Source organism: Falco punctatus (genome assembly GCF_963210335.1).
Source record: "Falco punctatus genome assembly, chromosome: 5".
In the NCBI taxonomy this organism is placed as follows: domain Eukaryota; kingdom Metazoa; phylum Chordata; class Aves; order Falconiformes; family Falconidae; genus Falco; species Falco punctatus.
Window position 1 is genome coordinate 77,832,263 of NC_137584.1, and position 16,225 is coordinate 77,848,487.

At 43.8% G+C, this 16,225-nt stretch overlaps 1 protein-coding gene across 2 annotated transcripts; it reads left to right on the plus strand.

Moving 5' to 3' along the window:
* The first annotated feature begins 291 nt into the window (after positions 1 to 291).
* On the plus strand, positions 292 to 14,708 carry SLC25A27 (solute carrier family 25 member 27). Of its 2 annotated transcripts, none has more exons than XM_080388557.1 (9): positions 292 to 412; positions 4,134 to 4,325; positions 5,100 to 5,184; positions 7,031 to 7,153; positions 7,912 to 8,024; positions 9,351 to 9,435; positions 10,085 to 10,177; positions 10,516 to 10,618; positions 12,695 to 14,708. In XM_080388557.1, the coding sequence occupies exons 2-9, from the start codon at positions 4,238 to 4,240 to the stop codon at positions 12,764 to 12,766; spliced, it is 762 nt and encodes a 253-aa protein (XP_080244683.1). In that variant the 5' UTR covers positions 292 to 412; positions 4,134 to 4,237; the 3' UTR covers positions 12,767 to 14,708. The 2 variants fall into 2 exon arrangements, with proteins under 2 accessions (XP_080244683.1, XP_080244684.1); XM_080388558.1 differs by lacking the exon at positions 292 to 412 and adding an exon at positions 2,522 to 2,625.
* Positions 14,709 to 16,225: the final 1,517 nt, after the last annotated feature.

Consider the following 16,225-nt stretch of genomic DNA (forward strand, 5'->3'; position numbering starts at 1 on the left):
CCTGTATATTTTTGTAATATTTTAATATTTAATATGTTTATTTCCTGGTTTTATTTTATTAATTCAATTCTTTCTTTTCCTACAAAGTGGTAAAGTGATAAAAGAGCTAAAGGCCTTGTAATATTGGAGTATATTTTCGTTATACGCACAGCCTGAGTAGTGAGTTTAAAGTATCTATGTATACAGACAAGACAAGCCCTCAGTCCTCTGTGAAGACATTCATTAAAGGCTTTTGTATTTGTTTTGGACATTTTTGTAATTTTTTTTTTGTTTTAGCTTCTGCTTCTGGGGCATGATTTGGTAACTACGAGAGACACTGCTGAAAGGCACTAGTGTGTGGAGGATACAACCCATACAATGGCACAGTAGTTACCCACAACTTTTTCTCAGACTAGATCCTAGTCCTGGACAGGTAATAGTTAATGGTCTTTCCGATGTAAACTAACACAGTCACCACCAATGGAAGCAGATGAGAGGATGGGAGCAGTTTGGCTGCCTTTTTCCAGCAGCACACAGCTCTCCCAGACCCTGCTGCTGTGTTTCCATCGCATCTGAGGTCCATGCTCCCTCCCTGCACATGCAGCCTTTGATCAAACTGGCGTTGTCTCATTGAAAACTGAAATACATAAATAGGAAGCGCCCTCTCTGTTGGAGCTGTCTCCCTCAGGATTTGGGGATATATAAACTCCAGCTGTTTATATATCTATCACACATATGGAGGGGGAGCTCCATAGGCGCTGGCCCTTCCCTGCTCCGCAAATCACAGAGCTGTCCACACAAGCATCCATCTCCAGGTCAGGCTCATTGCAAAGATTCTGTAGGAAGAGAAAATTCTTCCTCATGGCCATCACCAAATCAAGCTGGTTTAAAAAAGAACTTATTTCTCCAGACTAAAAATGACCACACAGAGCTGCTCTCTCCATAGGATGCCGCAGTGCCATGGGGTTTATTTTAAGGAGTGACCTAGTTGTTGTTTTCCACCCCTAAAGCATGGTTATAGAAAAGACAGTGTCCGCCACAGGTGTACATCTAAGGGATGAGAGACAACGGACATAACATGCAATGTGGGAAATTCTGACTGAACGGAAGGAAAAAATACTCACAAAGTGGTTAAGAACTGGAGCAGGCTGTGGTCGTGAAATCACCATCCTTGGAGGTTTTCAGGTGACCAAAGATGACCCTGGGCAACCTGAGATAGCTCTGGAGCTATCCCTGCTCTGACCAGAGGATAGTAGCAGATGACCTCTAGAGGTCCTCTCCAACCTAAATTACAAATTGATGACCTACAGGCTGATACGAAGTGGCACAAGCTGACCAAAGCCTAGAGAACAGTCATGGAGGGAGGCACAAAAGTGCCAACAGCAGATTGCATAAACTGTTTAGAATAAAGTTCTGAACCACTTGTACCCTCAGTGCAGCCAGGCATGTTTGCATTACATTGCACTATGACTTCTTCCCACTTTAATCAGGGTTTTGTCGGTAGTTTGCTTTTAACGCAAAGAAGGATCGAATTTAATATCTTTTACTGGTGACCGACAAGATAAATTAATCCGACTTTAGCTGAGTATTTCACTTGCAATGCTCCCTTGGTGTGAATCGTTGTGACCCGGATTGCACACCAACATGTTAGGCAGTCAGACAGGGGTGTGGGGAGGTGTTCTAGGATATGTTTCTGTGACCTAAAAAACCCTCAGATCCACAGCATGAGGATTAGTGATTAATGGCTAATGATTAACTTAGTGATTCAGCTGAGCCTTAATAATAAATAAAAAGCTTCTCCTGAACAGCACATGCCTTACCCTTTTCTTCATAATGAGAAACTAAATATGCCTATATTAAGAGAAATTAGGACTGGCACACAATTAACAGGGCTTCAGCGTTCAGCCAGGAAAAGCTTTCAACTTTTCACACGCAGAGCTTTGGGCAGAGATCGGCTTCTGTCTTCCCAGGTTTGCATGTCCCTTGCTCAAACTGCCCTGCTGCGCCTAATCCCCAGGAGACAGGGATTGCTACAAGCACTCCAGCACTCACACTCCAGCTGTGCTTGCAGGTGTTGCTAACACAGCTTTCCTTAACCCAGACCTGTATCGATCCATCTGTATGGGATGTGTGTGCAGCTGCTGGACACAGGGATGCAGGCTGGGGCTCCCGAGGCACTGCTCTCAATGACAGCACGCCACACGCCTGCTCATATTCTTGAGGTCTGATTAATGATTTATTTTTTTAAAAAAAATGTAGATAATGGGAAAATTTGTGCGTGTGGCTGTACCTGCACTGCTGGTTTCCTGGCAAAAAGTCTTTTCCCAGGAGCCTGTTGCGCAGGAGTCGCTGGTGTCCCTGCACAAGGACCTGGCAGTTCTGCAGGAGGCACTGGGGCTGCTACAGTTCGTGGTGCTGGCGCTGGAGAAACGTCACCTTCAGTAATCTGTCTCCTCAAGGACCCAGCACAGAACTGAGTCAAGGGCTGCTTTTTCTCCAGACCCTCGCAGGGTGGCCGGTTAGCCGTGTTTCAGGTTAGAGGCTAGATGTCACCTGCAGAAGAGAAGAGCTTACCTCTTGCAGAGAGATGGCCCCGAGCCAGCAAATTGGCTCTGTCAGCCTGTGCAGCAGCTGTGGCAGAACTAGGTACAACTCACCGTGATTTTTCTGAGAGGGAAGGGGGTCAAAATTGACTTATGGGGGGCAGGGGGAACTTCAGGCCCTGGATGCCTCATTCCTCGGTGTTCACTCCGGCTTCTCTGCTCCAGCAAATTCGTTCCACTCTGCGCCGACAGTAATTGAAGCCTTGCGAGTGTGTTAAGCCACCTGACTGTGGCTGGAGGTAGGGCTTTTTCAGCTCAAAATCTTTGCCTCCGAGACCAAAGGGCTGCAGTCCTTAACACAGAGCAGTTGTAACTAATTGAAGATTTGTGCTTGCTGGGTTTCTGGAAGAAGAGTAAAGAGGCAGGATGATCTGTTTCCTAAGTTAGCAGCAAGGGGCTGACTTCTTCAGGAATTTGCTTTTCATAGTTAATGCAGGTTAATCAAAGAAAAATAGAAGCTGATGTTGCTGGTTACAGTGGAGATATCTGTAAAAATGGAGTATAGTAAACTGCTTGCTGGAATGCAGGAAAGCAGCAGCCTGGCATCTGCGTAGCACTACTTTGTGATCAGTAACTTATTTGGAATATTTCTCAGCATATTCTATATAACTTCTACAAGCTCTTGCAGGCAGATCGGTTGCCCTGCTCTAATGATTTGTAACTTCTCAATCTTTGCTAATCTTTAAACACGAATACCAAACTTAATGTACAAATAGACTGTAGGTCTGCTGAGGCTTTGAGCAGTGTCTGCATTCCCCTAAGACCTCTCAGTCCTGCCCTGGAAGGACCCTGTAGCACATGGTGTTACAGAGGTATCGAACAAAAGACAACCAAGACTCCTGGGCACTCACTGCCTGAGACAGGCTGGGAAAGTCCATCACCCAGTGAGACGCTCCTGGCCTGGAAATGCAATTAAGGGCAGCAAATACATACTCGTACTGTTTCAGAAGCAGCCCTGGGAAGCCGAGATCTAGCTGGACCACCTTCCCTGGCCACCAGTTATTTCAAAGAAATAACAGGCTAAACATGATTTTAGTGTCTGCATCAGAAAAGCAGCATGTTTTAGGGTGGTTTGTAGGACAGATGCTCACCTGCATGTGTGTCTGCATTACGATGGCTGCTGTGGGGTTGCTTCTGACTGTAAAGTGTGCTGCCACTATGCTTGGCAGAATTGGAGAGGCCACATGCTCAATAAGAGATTTGACTGATCTTTATTCAGGGGGAGGATTGGATTGGAACAGGATTTTTAATCCTGAGTCTCTTGCAAAGTACGTGTATTGCATGACAAATCTGCAAAAAGAAATAAGAGAGAAAGACTTGGTGTTTGATGGGAATGTATTTTGGTCACTTTTAACAGATTTGGACATGAATCTCCTGTTCTCCATGAATCGCCTGCACCTGCAGTTGGGTATGATCCCTGCTGCCTGCTGGCACTTGCACAGCCCCCTTGGCAGCCTGGCAGGGAGGACTGTGGTGTAGATGTTACCAGCATGGTAGGGCTCCCCACCGCCGCACTCGTATTCATGTTTTCCCCCTTCTCTTTCTCTTCAGTGACATTTCCCCTGGATCTCACAAAAACTCGACTGCAGGTCCAAGGTGAAGCTGCTGTTCATCGCAATGGAGCTGCCACCAGCCAGGCAGTCCCTTACCGCGGCATGCTGCGCACTGCAGCTGGCATTGTGCAAGAAGAGGGCTTACAAAAGCTCTGGCAAGGAGCCACACCAGCCGTCTACCGCCACATAGGTGATTATCTGCTTATGATGGGACAAGTTTGGGTCTGGCCTTCTGTGGCCAACAGCCTTTTGGAGTGAACTTGCCATATCTTCTTGTACTTTAAATACATCTGTAAGGACTTCTTCAGTCTACCCTGCAATCCCGCTTCGAAATATATGGGATTCTGGCTCAGTATCATCTCTTCCCTCTCTTGCCCATTCCTTCACAGCCTTATTCTGGCTTCTGGGAAAACAAAATATAATTTCCCTGTTGTCTTTGCAGGGAAGTCTTCAGTGCAAGCAGGCACTCAGTCCTCAGAACAATAAATATATTTTATCTGAGGGAAGTGGGGATGGGCTGGGAAAAAAAGATAAGGTTGCAAGCGCTAGGATGAGGAAATGCATTAGCAGTTTGTCCACATGTAACAGCTTTCTGTGTTTTATTTGGAAATAGGGTGACAGCAACAAACCTCAAAAGCACTTGTGGGAGGTTTTGTGCTTGGCATCAGCTGGAGGGAAGCAATGCAGTCACATCTCCTTAGTGTGCCAGCACAAGCCATGCTGCCTCCTGGCAGATGTGCGGCTCATCCAGAGAGATGCTCTCATGCTAAAAAGTTCTGGCTCTAGCATTGCTACCAGGCAGCCCCCTTGCTTTCCCTACTTTGATCATGGATATGAGAGCAGTGACCAGCTGACCCAGGCGAGCTCTGGAGAGTTTTACAACCAATCTCTTGGTCTCTCTATCACAGTGTGACCTCCAGAAATGGCAGATGCAAGAACCGTCTCCTGCTTTTGTTTTCCACAGTGTACTCTGGCATTCGGATGGTTGCGTATGAACATCTCCGTGACTCCGTGCTTGGCAGGGCTGAGGATGAAAGCTTTCCTTTCTGGTAACGTTGAGTATTTATGCTTTTGCCTGTTTGGAGATTGTCCTTACCATAGGAATCCTGCAGCCCTAAAAGCTGCCTTTTCTTCATGGCTCGCCTATCCTAAAGAGGTTAAATATAAAGTAGAGGTTCAAGCACTGATACAGACTCTCTGGTTTTAGTTCCAGGGCAGTGTCTCTTCATTCAGCTGGGAGCAGGACTAAAAAATATTGAAATAAGTTTATCAGAGGCTTAACTAGGACCATGATATACTCTGCTAAAGAGATGGAGAAACATGATAAACCACATTGACAGTAGCAGCTGTCCCGAGCTGTGACTCAGGGTCTGTGCTGTAGTGGCAGCTCTTTGATTTCCGTGTGGGTCAGGGGATGCTGGGCAGTGTAGGTGAGTTGTGGCTCACTGTACAGCTGCATGTGACAGCTGCTGGAGAAGCCATGAGCGACTGCACAAACCTGACACCAGTGTGAGTAACTGTGACAAATCCTACAGCTGCTGGGGTAATGCAAACCAGAGGTCCAGGTGAGCCAAGCTGGACTTGCAGCTTGCGCCCTGCTCAGCTCCCAGGTCACCCGAGAGCTTGTTTAGCTTCACACGGGGTGAAGATACATTCCCAAAGGTATGAAGGATATCTCAAATATCGCCTGGAGCTGTGCAGAAAAGAAGTGAGGGGATCTGAAATCTGAAATCTCCGATTTTCAGCTGCTGAAGGGATGGAACCTGGTAGGTGTCGTGCAGCAGCAGTATGGTGATGCTCTGCTGTTTTGCTGCTTGTTGTACTGCCTGGGTAAGAAATGACTATGCCACTGGATTACAAGCAAGGGCAATAGGAAGGTTTGCCAGTGCTGGTGGTGTATCTTAGCTCAAGAGATGGGAAGTTCCTGGCTACTGAAGAGGCAGATCATGAAGGAAAAAAACACTCTTTTATTCATGTGTGCATGACAGATGTCAGCCTAAGTTAAATCTGTACATCCTTCCTAAGGAGACAAATGATCTCTATAAAAAGCAAAACCAAAGTCATTGTTTTGCAAGTTTAATTCAGCAACAGTTAAATCTCACTCAGTCCTTTTTTTGACAATGCAAGTGACATACAGTCACAGAATTACCCCTTCACCTGTGGGGAATGGGCAGATTTTTATAGAAGTTTTGCAAAAAAATTGTAATTTCTAATTGTCAAATCCTTATTGTTAAAATGCCAGTCATGTACTTTTATAATCACACACATTATCACATACAATCAAGTATCTTACTCCAAAGCCAGATCTTGGGTTGAAAATGTAACCATTTTTAGGCTAGGTTTTATAAAATCTAATACAAAATACTTGTCATGCCTGGTGCTATGGGAAGGGGGACCTGTGGATAATACTGAAATTTCTAGTTCTACTAAAATAAGTAGAAGCAGAAAATTAACACAACTTAACTAGTAGCAACGGGAGAGAAATAAAAGTTTTATATATCAGCAAGCAGTTTAGAACTTCAGATTGGCATTCAGTTATTACAATATATGAAGCACCATCTCTTACTTGTATACCTTGCCATCCTGCCTTCAAACCTTAAGCAAAGAGTATAATGTAACCCGAAGAGGAAGCAGAGCATCTTGGTGACCTATAATATGATTTTTCCCACTCCGATAAGTTTTAACCCATTCTTAAAATTGACAGAAGTATTACTGACCCTCTGAACTACCTGCAGTTGCCACAATTATTACCTTAACACTGGCCATTTAGTATAAGTAATAACTATTTACACTTGTTTCACCTAGGTTGTGCTGCTGAACCCTTCAGCTCGAGCACTGGGATTTGTGAAGACTTCCAGTGTTTTCTGTAGCCTGTCTTTTTTCCCTGTTTGGCAGGAAAGCTGTAGTTGGAGGCATGTCTGCAGGTGCCATCGGACAGTTTTTCGCCAGCCCAACTGATCTGGTGAAGGTGCAGATGCAGATGGAGGGGAAAAGGAAGTTGGAAGGAAAGCCGTTACGGTTGGTTCCTCTTGAAGCTGGCATTTTTTCCCTGTTAATGATTACTCTTTGGTCCAGGATGTGGTTGTCTCTGTTTTCTGCCACTTCCTGTCCCCAGCTGCTCTGTGCCCTTTTTGGGGGAAAAGCAGTACCTGGGAGGCATGCAATGGCTCTGGGCACTGGAGAGGGTGGAAAATTCGAGACTTCCTCCTTATTCCATTTATACTCGCCGCCTTCCTTATTCTGTTGTATTGGTCCCAGAAACCAAAAACTCTCACCCATCCTACATGCGCAGCATGTCCACGCTAGCGCTTTGCCGGAGGAAGGGAAGGATGCTTTCTGAAGGGAAGCTGGAAGAGAGGATGGGGGAAACGGCTTGTGCAGGACACGGGTGCAGGGAAGGACTGGGTCACCTGCAGACAGCAGGCCTTGAGAACCTTTCTGAAGATACCTGGACACGCTGCTCTTTGCATCCAAAACTGCTGGCATTGTTTTGTGTCTCATACATTTAGTATTGCAACCCAGCTGTGGGATCAAAGGGTTGTCTGCTAGTGACCAGATTGCTGCTTAGCAGGACAGCTGGTATGTTTGGTAAAATATCACAGCATGGAAGTCAAAGATGGATCCGAAAATGGATCCAACAGTGAATCCAGAGGGCCAGAACCTCGCAGGTGTAAATTGCCATTCCTATGTGAGGACCTGGTGCAGCAAAGTGCTGAAATATGCAAAGATTTCTCCATAGCTGGGCTGTCTACCTACTAGTTGCATATTGATTTCAGGTTTCGAGGAGTGCACCATGCATTTATGAAGATCCTGTGTGAAGGAGGAATACGGGGGCTTTGGGCTGGATGGGTGCCCAATGTCCAGAGAGCTGCTTTGGTGAACATGGGAGGTACCTGTAAGAACTTGATCTCCAGCACTTAAGGCCGCATCTAAGCTTTAAGAAGAGTTCACCTGCTCCCCTGGTATTAAGTCTCTTGATTATCTACACTGAGTACCTGTTTGGAGTGCGCTGCAGGTGACTTCTGCCTTGTGCACCAGTGTTTTGGGTCCTGTGGATATCAAGTTGCTTAAAAATAAGTTTGTGCCGGAGCCTAAGAAATGGTGAGCTGGAAGCTGAGGGGGTCCCATGGCCAGCAGAGTAGGGACCTCACCAGCTGCAACCCAGCCCCCCCGCCCTGCCCCTGCACCCCAGCAGGGTATAGCCAGTGAAGGCAGCCAGGTTTCACTAAGATCCAGATCCTCAGGGACGTGTGTGGTGATGAGGCAGGTCTGAGGCCAAGCCATGAAGCTGAGCCAGTGCCAGGGCCGGTGAGGGTCACCAGGGTCAGACAGAGCTCAGAATCACCAGCAGGTCCATGGTGGTAAGACAGGTCCAAGGTTGACCTAGGGAGACAGTCCATGGGTCAGTGTCCCATGCTACAACAAGGTGTGATGGAGCTGCAGAGCAGCTGCTGGAGTGCTCAGCTGATCTAGGAAGCCCTCACTCTTTCCACATATAGACAGAGCTTTCCTCTGTCTCTCCAAAACTGCTAGGGTGTGTTGATGGTCTTTGCTCTCCTTCTTGAGGTTCTGTTTGTAAAGTAAGGAGGGAGATGTCTTTGGGAGTGAAAGACGCTGCCCACAGGTTCCCACCATAAATACTCTGTGCTCGGTACATACTATAGCATTGTCTTGGCAATTTTCACTTTTGGACATTGTGTTTTCTTTGGCACGATGGCTACCAATATCTAGGTCATTCAACACAGTGTTACATTAACAGCATGACTAACAAATGTCTTGGAAGGTAGAAAATGAGAGGTGGTGTAAGCTTACACCTTCTAAGCAGCAGTAATGGAATCGCTGGATGGCTGGTGTTTGCAGCAGAAGCTGATAGAGGAGGGGGCTACAGCATGCCTGTTAGCTAAGGTACATCTCTCCGTACACAATGATAACGTGCAGTCTTATTTTGAAGAATCTTCCGTTTGGGCTCCATTTTATCATTTGTAGGGTAAATCAGAGAAGATGATAGTAGAAAGGAGCATGTACTCACATGTCCAAAGATGGGACTTAGGTGCCCCAACCATCATCAGAAGCTGGGGGCAGAGTGCTAGCTGTGCCAATGGGAGGAGCTGCCCTGGGAACTTAGGTCTTGCCGCACCTTCATCCTATGTAGTGAACACCACACACCCCATTTATTTCTGACAGTACTGTTTTTTTCTAATTATCCTCTTTACAGATCTGACAACTTATGACACAGTGAAACACTTCTTGCTTCTGAACACGTCACTTTCAGACAACAGTGTGACTCACAGTGTTGCCAGGTGTCGTATTCCCTGATAACTCCTTTTCCACTGTGAGGCCTTTCCAGCCTCGCTGCCTTGATCTGCCTCTCTGTGCTAGCAGAAGCCCCTTTTCTTTGGGCATGATACTGCTGATGAAATGCACCTTTATCTTTTCTTTCTTTTTTATTTTTTTTTCCTGAGAGAACATCATTTTACAAAAGACACAAGGGAAAGGATGCAACCACTGCTACAAAACTGCCCTTCCTGGAAGTGCCTTGCTGATGCATTTAAGCACCTTTGCTCTCATCTGTGAGAGCACAGGCATTTCCACTTTTCTAGAATTGCTACTATTTTATCTAATCTAGTTTTAATTTTAGCAAACAGTAAGGATGAGCGATACCACCCCTGCAGAACCACCTCTTTTACTCCTTTAAATCATGCAGAAATCTGCTTTGTATAAAGCAATATCATAAATTGCCTGTTGTGGGTCCTTTATCCCTGCCTCAGAACATCTGAGCAAGAGCATCCTAGCAAGCCTTCTCCCAAATCAAGTTTATGTTATGAGGTATCACTCATGATTTTATAGTAACTGTTTTAATGTGCCTTTGTTATTAGAACTGGAATCATGGTGCTTAAATGGCCACAATAAATTTTGGTTTCTTCTTTAAGTATCTGTTGCTGTTGACAGTTGCTGTTCTGGCCTGGTGGCCGCTGTTCTGGGAACTCCTGCTGATGTGGTCAAAACACGGATAATGAACCAGCCGAGGGACAAGCAGGGAAGGTACGGGCACTCCAGAGATCAACTTTTCAGTAGCAAACTGAAACCCTCAGTCTCACTGATTTCAGTTGGAGTGAAGTGCTGAGTTTCTAATTTGCTTTTCATCTTTTTGAAGATAATTTTACTGATTTAGTAAATGTCTGGGGGGCATTGCTGTGACAGCCACCTAAGCATACTCAGTTACTGGGGTAGATTTCAGTTCTCATTAGACTCCAGTGAGCTTACAAAAGAGCTCTTGTTTGTATAAATTGATCAGATGCCAATTGTTTTTTGGGGAAGATGGGATTTTTAAAAATTGCATATTAGTAATCCTAACTCTTATACTCCTTGCACATCGCTAGAGGTCTGCTGTACAAGTCTTCCATGGACTGCTTGATTCAGACTGTAAAGGGTGAAGGGTTTATGTCTCTATACAAAGGCTTTATACCAACCTGGATGCGAATGGTAAGTGCCTTTTAACTGTCTTTACACGACAGTTGAACAATGTGGCATTAAACTGTAAGGAGTTCTTTCTATGTCAACAGTTTTTCAACACTATTTGGGTGTCTCAATTTAATTGCCACTAGCATAGTTGAATGCAGTGCATGACAGTTGTCTGCATGCAGTATCACTTCCCCCACGTTGCCTCTTGCATATCTCTAATATGGAAAATGCTATCCTGCTTAATTGCTAGTGATTTTCCTTGCTTTTTTTTTTTTTACAATTTCAAGATCCCTCCTTTCTCTCTTCCCCAAACCCCTTGTTGTTCCCTTCTTACTCCCAGCCCTGGATTCCCTTGGCATCCCTTGTACTTTTAATTCCTCCTTCTCTCCTGATCCCAGAATTGCTTTATTACTCTTCCAACCTAGGTCTTCTGTTAAAGCTACATGTGCACAGTTAAGCTTAGCAGCAGCTGGAGCCTGGGAACTGAAACTCGGCTGTTAATTTGGGCAAGGGACAATTCCCAATAGCTAATTTAGATGTATGACTGCGTCTAGACTCTGCAAGCTGGCTTCAAGGTCTTAACACTGTTTAAATTACCAGATTGAGTGCTATGATCGAAAGCAAAAGCCTCCCTTCTCTAATTTAACTGAGCACAACAGTGGTCAGCAGCCTCTAGTAAGAGCAGTTACAGAAAGGTTCTGCTCAGTCCCCTGAGCCAAAGCATATTCAGTATCGATGGGGTCTTTGTGAGTTTACGGCTCACAATTTCCACAGAGCATATGGCAATTTAGATTTCCTGAAGGCTTGGGAACGTTTAATGGGTGTTTCAGAGGAGCAGAAAAAGGTATTTCATAGGCACAAGGCAGCCTTTTGCCAAACGTTTAACCATTTTTCTAACCCCCCCCAAGAAAAATTTTTTTTAAAAAGGCATCTCAACTACATGGGTGCATGTCAGAGCACTCTCCAAACTATCAAGCTGCAACAAGGTCTTTTACCATCTCATACCAGCACATTCTTCATGCCAGTCTCTACTGCCTTCTCCTAGTTTCTCCTCACCTAGAGCATGCTTCTTTCCGTCTTTCTTTCTTTCCGTCTGTCTTTCCTTCCGTCTTTCTTTCTTTCCGTCTTTCTGTCTTTCTTTCTTTCCGTCTTTCTTTCTTTCCGTCTGTCTTTCTTTCTGTCTTTCTTTCTTTCTGTCTTTCTTTCCGTCTGTCTTTTTTTCCTTCCGTCTGTCTGTCTTTCCTTCCGTCTGTCTGTCTTTCCTTCCGTCTGTCTGTCTGTCTTTCCGACTGTCTGTCTGTCTTTCCGTCTGTCTTCCTGGCTGTCTTGCTGTCTTTCTTTCTGGCTGTCTGTCTTTCTTTCTTTCTCTCTCTCTCTCTCTCGTGTTCTCTCTCTCGCGTTCTCTCTCTCTCTCTCTCTCTCTCTCTCTCTCTCCCCCTCTCTCCCTCTCTCTTCCTCTCTCTGCTTCTCCCTCATCTGCTCTCTCTTCATTGACTCTCAACCACTTAACAGAACCAGCCACAGCTGCACCTTATCTACATCGGCCAACCCACCGCCCCTGAAGCCAGCCCACAGCTTTTAAAAAACATTTCATACCTTATGTTTTTAACAATCATTACAACCTTTTTACAAATAATTTTTTCATACAGTCCTCTATAACTCCTCTACAATTTCCCCTTTTTTTTTCTTTTTTCTTTTCCTTTTTAACATTGCATTTTTACCAACCATCACAAACTTTTTACAAATAAAATTTTCATACAGTCCTGTATAACTCCTCTAAGGTGCAGGATATAAATTTTATGCAAGGAGAACAAGTAAACTCTGAAAAAAAAAAATAAAAATAATTTAGCCTGAAGTATCCCCCAACTCTGAAACATTTCAGGTCAAACATTTGTGGGCTGGCAAGCTGAAAAAAAAAAGTTCTAGGTGTCTTGTAAAGGATTGGGTAGCCCTAATCATATGCAACACTATGATTTTTGTATGAAAGATATGAGATCGAGCATAAGAATGTGATTTTTAAGAGGAGATAGTTTAATCTAATGGGTTTATTGGGTCACTTCTGTTTTAAGCCTCTGACTTCAGTGTTTGCTTTCACAGGCTCCTTGGTCACTGGTATTCTGGCTTACATATGAACAAATCAGAAGGATTTGTGGCATTAGTTCTTTTTAAAGTCGTGAAGCTACTTCAGTATTCGCAAAACAAAGAAGAATGGAAAGCTGAGTTCTCATTCCACAAGGCATCCTGACCCCACAGAAAATAATGCATTTAGGAGACTGGCAGAAGGATCACATGTATAGGTTGCTGCCCCAAATCCAGTCCTTACTGGTTAGGAGTAGCCATGACTTAAGGATACTATTTGCTTGTCAGACTGCTGTATGAAATTTAAGTAATCCACGGGATAAAATTGTCACAATAATACTTGCTGCAGTGAGCATCAGCTTTCTAAAACTGTCAGAAGAGGTTAAAGAAAAAATCTAACAAGCAAGTGGAATATAATACTGTTGGCTTGTTTGATAACAGAGATGGTTCCTATTGTCAAGGACAAAAGGAGGTTGAACAACACAGCACTAAACATCTTCTGTGGCTAAGTAGTCCAGAAAATTATTTACGAATTTTTGTTATTATTACATTTGCACACAGCTCTTCATGGAACTACCTCTTGTTAGCGTGACGCCTCAGCAAACCAAGCCTGTAGTGCTAGGTGCTGAAAAAGATTAAAGCAGTTTACCTGATTTCAAATTTACTGTGCACAAAAAGTGCAAGAGTTTGTGCTCCTCTTCATTTCTAGAGATCACCTGACCTCTTCACTCAACTATTTGAGTAACATCCATGAGTGAAATGCAGTCCTGTACCCAGGAAATCAAAAGCCTAGTTTGCTCTGCCCCTCTTGAAGGACATGCTGCTCATAGGACCAAGTTGAACTACTTGTTCCACGAGAGTCCCCATGCTGACGTGGCAGACTGGGCCACTGAAGTACCACTTTTCCATAGAAATACATGCTGTGCCCAGTTCAAACCTAGATAGAAATGTAACGTTCTTTTCAAAACCACCAAATGTTTGCCTAAGGGTGATTCATTATTTTTTTTTAACCTAAAGCTTTCCAGATCTCATAGGGAAGGGGACTACTGCTGTTTGTCACTAGGCTTATCTTCGGCAATCAGGAGGAAAAAATGCAGTATAAAAGCAATCATAACATAGATAGAAAAAAGCTGGCTTTGATTTAGCAGTATCTAGTAAAGACGTGACTGTACATGACAGCTCTCCAAGTAAATGCTCAGGATTTCTTCTAGTCTTTGCAACTAGTATCTTCAATGTGGCAATTTCTGATTAAATACAGTTCGAGTGTTGTCTTGGCTTGCAGTCATACTTTTTGGTTGTAGTGTAGATGTGTTGTGGCTGCATGCATCTGGGTGTGCAATTCCCTCTTGGAAAAAATTAATCTCACCATTATTAGGGGGTCAGAAGTTTTTGTTCAGAAATACTGTTATCAATCTAGTTGTCAGCCTAAGAAACCAAACTGAGTTCCTTCCCTCTGGCACACCATCGCCAGTGATTATAAACCAACAGTCAAAGCTGCTTTTTCAGTTACCTGCTAAGTGTTCCTGCCTGCAATCCTGTTACTCAGATAAACCTGATGATGGATTATGCATAAGTACCTTATCTAGTGAGTTTAAAAAATTTTAAATGCCTTGTAGTGAAAACCTGTTTTAACTCTTAATAAAACTCTTTTTATGAGCATGAAACACTAGAGTGTTGTGTTGATTGCTAGTATTTTGTATTTTTTAAAAAATAATGTGAATAGCAAAACTTGCCACATTAATTCCTTAATGTTTTGTAGTGCCAAATTTTTCAAGCAAGACTGAAGCACTTGGCCTTATTTATTAAGTTACCGGCTTCGGTTTCCAAAGCCAAGAATTAGCCCTAGGACAGCACTGAGGTTGCTGGGCTAGACCCTCCTGTGGCCTAAGAAAGGCTTGGTGAAGTTCCAGGCCTTCCTCGTCCTCACCCCTCCACTTCTGACCATTGTCCCAAAAGGCTGGGAGGCAGCCCCATCCAAATGTCAAAGGTCTGTCTGGGAAAAGTGGGGCAAACCCAGAGAGAAATCGCACCCTTGCAGTGACGTGCGGAATTAGACTCTATAACTCGAAAGTTATAAAGTAGGTATGTTTATTGCGCGCAGATGCACGGGGGATCTCTCCTCCACAAGCGTGCATACCCGAAGTGACGAACCATCTCACATTTATACAATGAAACAAATGAATATTCAATTAACGCCTATACATATTCGTTACCTAAACCCCGCTTCATATGTTAATTAGCTTATCAGTCCGTTTCCTGGAATGTGGTGGTCTTGCAGGTTTGTAGGTGATTCATGTTCTTGTGACCATCCCATCTTCTCCAGCAAGGAGACTCAGCACTCCCTCCTTCTAGATAGCATTTGAATGTCTCTCATCTTTTCTCATTCTCTTTTAAATAGCCCCTTTGTTAGAGAAAGAAGGGCAGGCGTCTCCCCGTCTCCCCTTTGTTAGAGGAAGAGGGGCAGGCGTCTCCTCAAAACTGTAGTTCTCTCCTCAGAGCTGTGTGCCTATGTGACCAGACACCGCACCCATGACCAGTCACCACACCCACATTCCTTGAGCAGACATATACAATCACAATCGATGTCCATTGTCCCCATTTCACACTATTTCTCCATATCAATCCCCCCTTTTCTATCAAACTAAGTAAATTCTTTTACTTAAGCAGTCCTCCCGAATGATTTAAAGCATCATACATAAGTGTTACCCTTTTAAACATTCTCCAAACCCACAAATATAACATAATGGTTAGTATTAAGGAAATTCCTAAACTGATCAATAAGATCACAATGGGGTGTACCATAGTGTTAAGAATTCCTGTTGCAGAAGGTGACCAGCCAAAGAGAGTATTCCACCAATTATGGTTTCCATCCTGTTCTACCTTTTTTTAAAACTTTCTTGATCCCCTCTACATCATGATGGATCATAAGAAGAGTTTCGTGTCCCTTTTCTTTGGTTTCTTCCAGTATACGTTGTAAAATCTGCATGTTTTAATAGTTCTTTTATACTGCTTATATTTAGTCCTATGGGGGTAGGAATTATCATCTGTGATAGGGTAAAATTAGATGTAAAATTACAGATACAGTAATTTGAATATTGTGCAGTCTCCGTTACCTCCCCATCTACAGTTATTGTGTTACACTTAGTTCTCAAACACGCACATTCCTTCCCTGCGTATATAATTACTGTTTTCAAGTTTGCATTTGGTTGGGCCTCGAAATGACATATTTTCTGATCTGTATCTAAACAAGTATCCTGAGCCATTATAGTATTGCTTTCACAGAGGAAGCCCTGCTGTTCTCGCATAATACAAGATTCTAAATCTACTGTTTGCCACTTGTCGCCTATCTTGCTGGCCCATGTTCTATGTTCAAAAGGATATTTTCCTAGGCATATTATAAAGGTGGGCTCGGTTAAGGTAAAACTGTGCCAACATTCCCGTGAATTAAAGCACATGGTTGTATTTAGAAGGGTAAATTCCTTATCTACATTTCTGACATTAATCAGGGTGTCTCCTGAAATCTTGGTGTTATCTTTTTCATTATATGTT

Bases quoted from the DNA above. Each gene is read 5' to 3' on its own strand.
- SLC25A27 (XM_080388558.1), top strand. From the start codon at position 2,526: ATGTCACCTGCAGAAGAGAAGAGCTTACCTCTTGCAGAGAGATGGCCC. The intron at 4,326-5,099 runs GTGATTATCTGC...TGTTTTCCACAG, and splicing joins AGCCGTCTACCGCCACATAG to TGTACTCTGGCATTCGGATG. The intron at 5,185-7,030 runs GTAACGTTGAGT...CCTGTTTGGCAG, and splicing joins GATGAAAGCTTTCCTTTCTG to GAAAGCTGTAGTTGGAGGCA.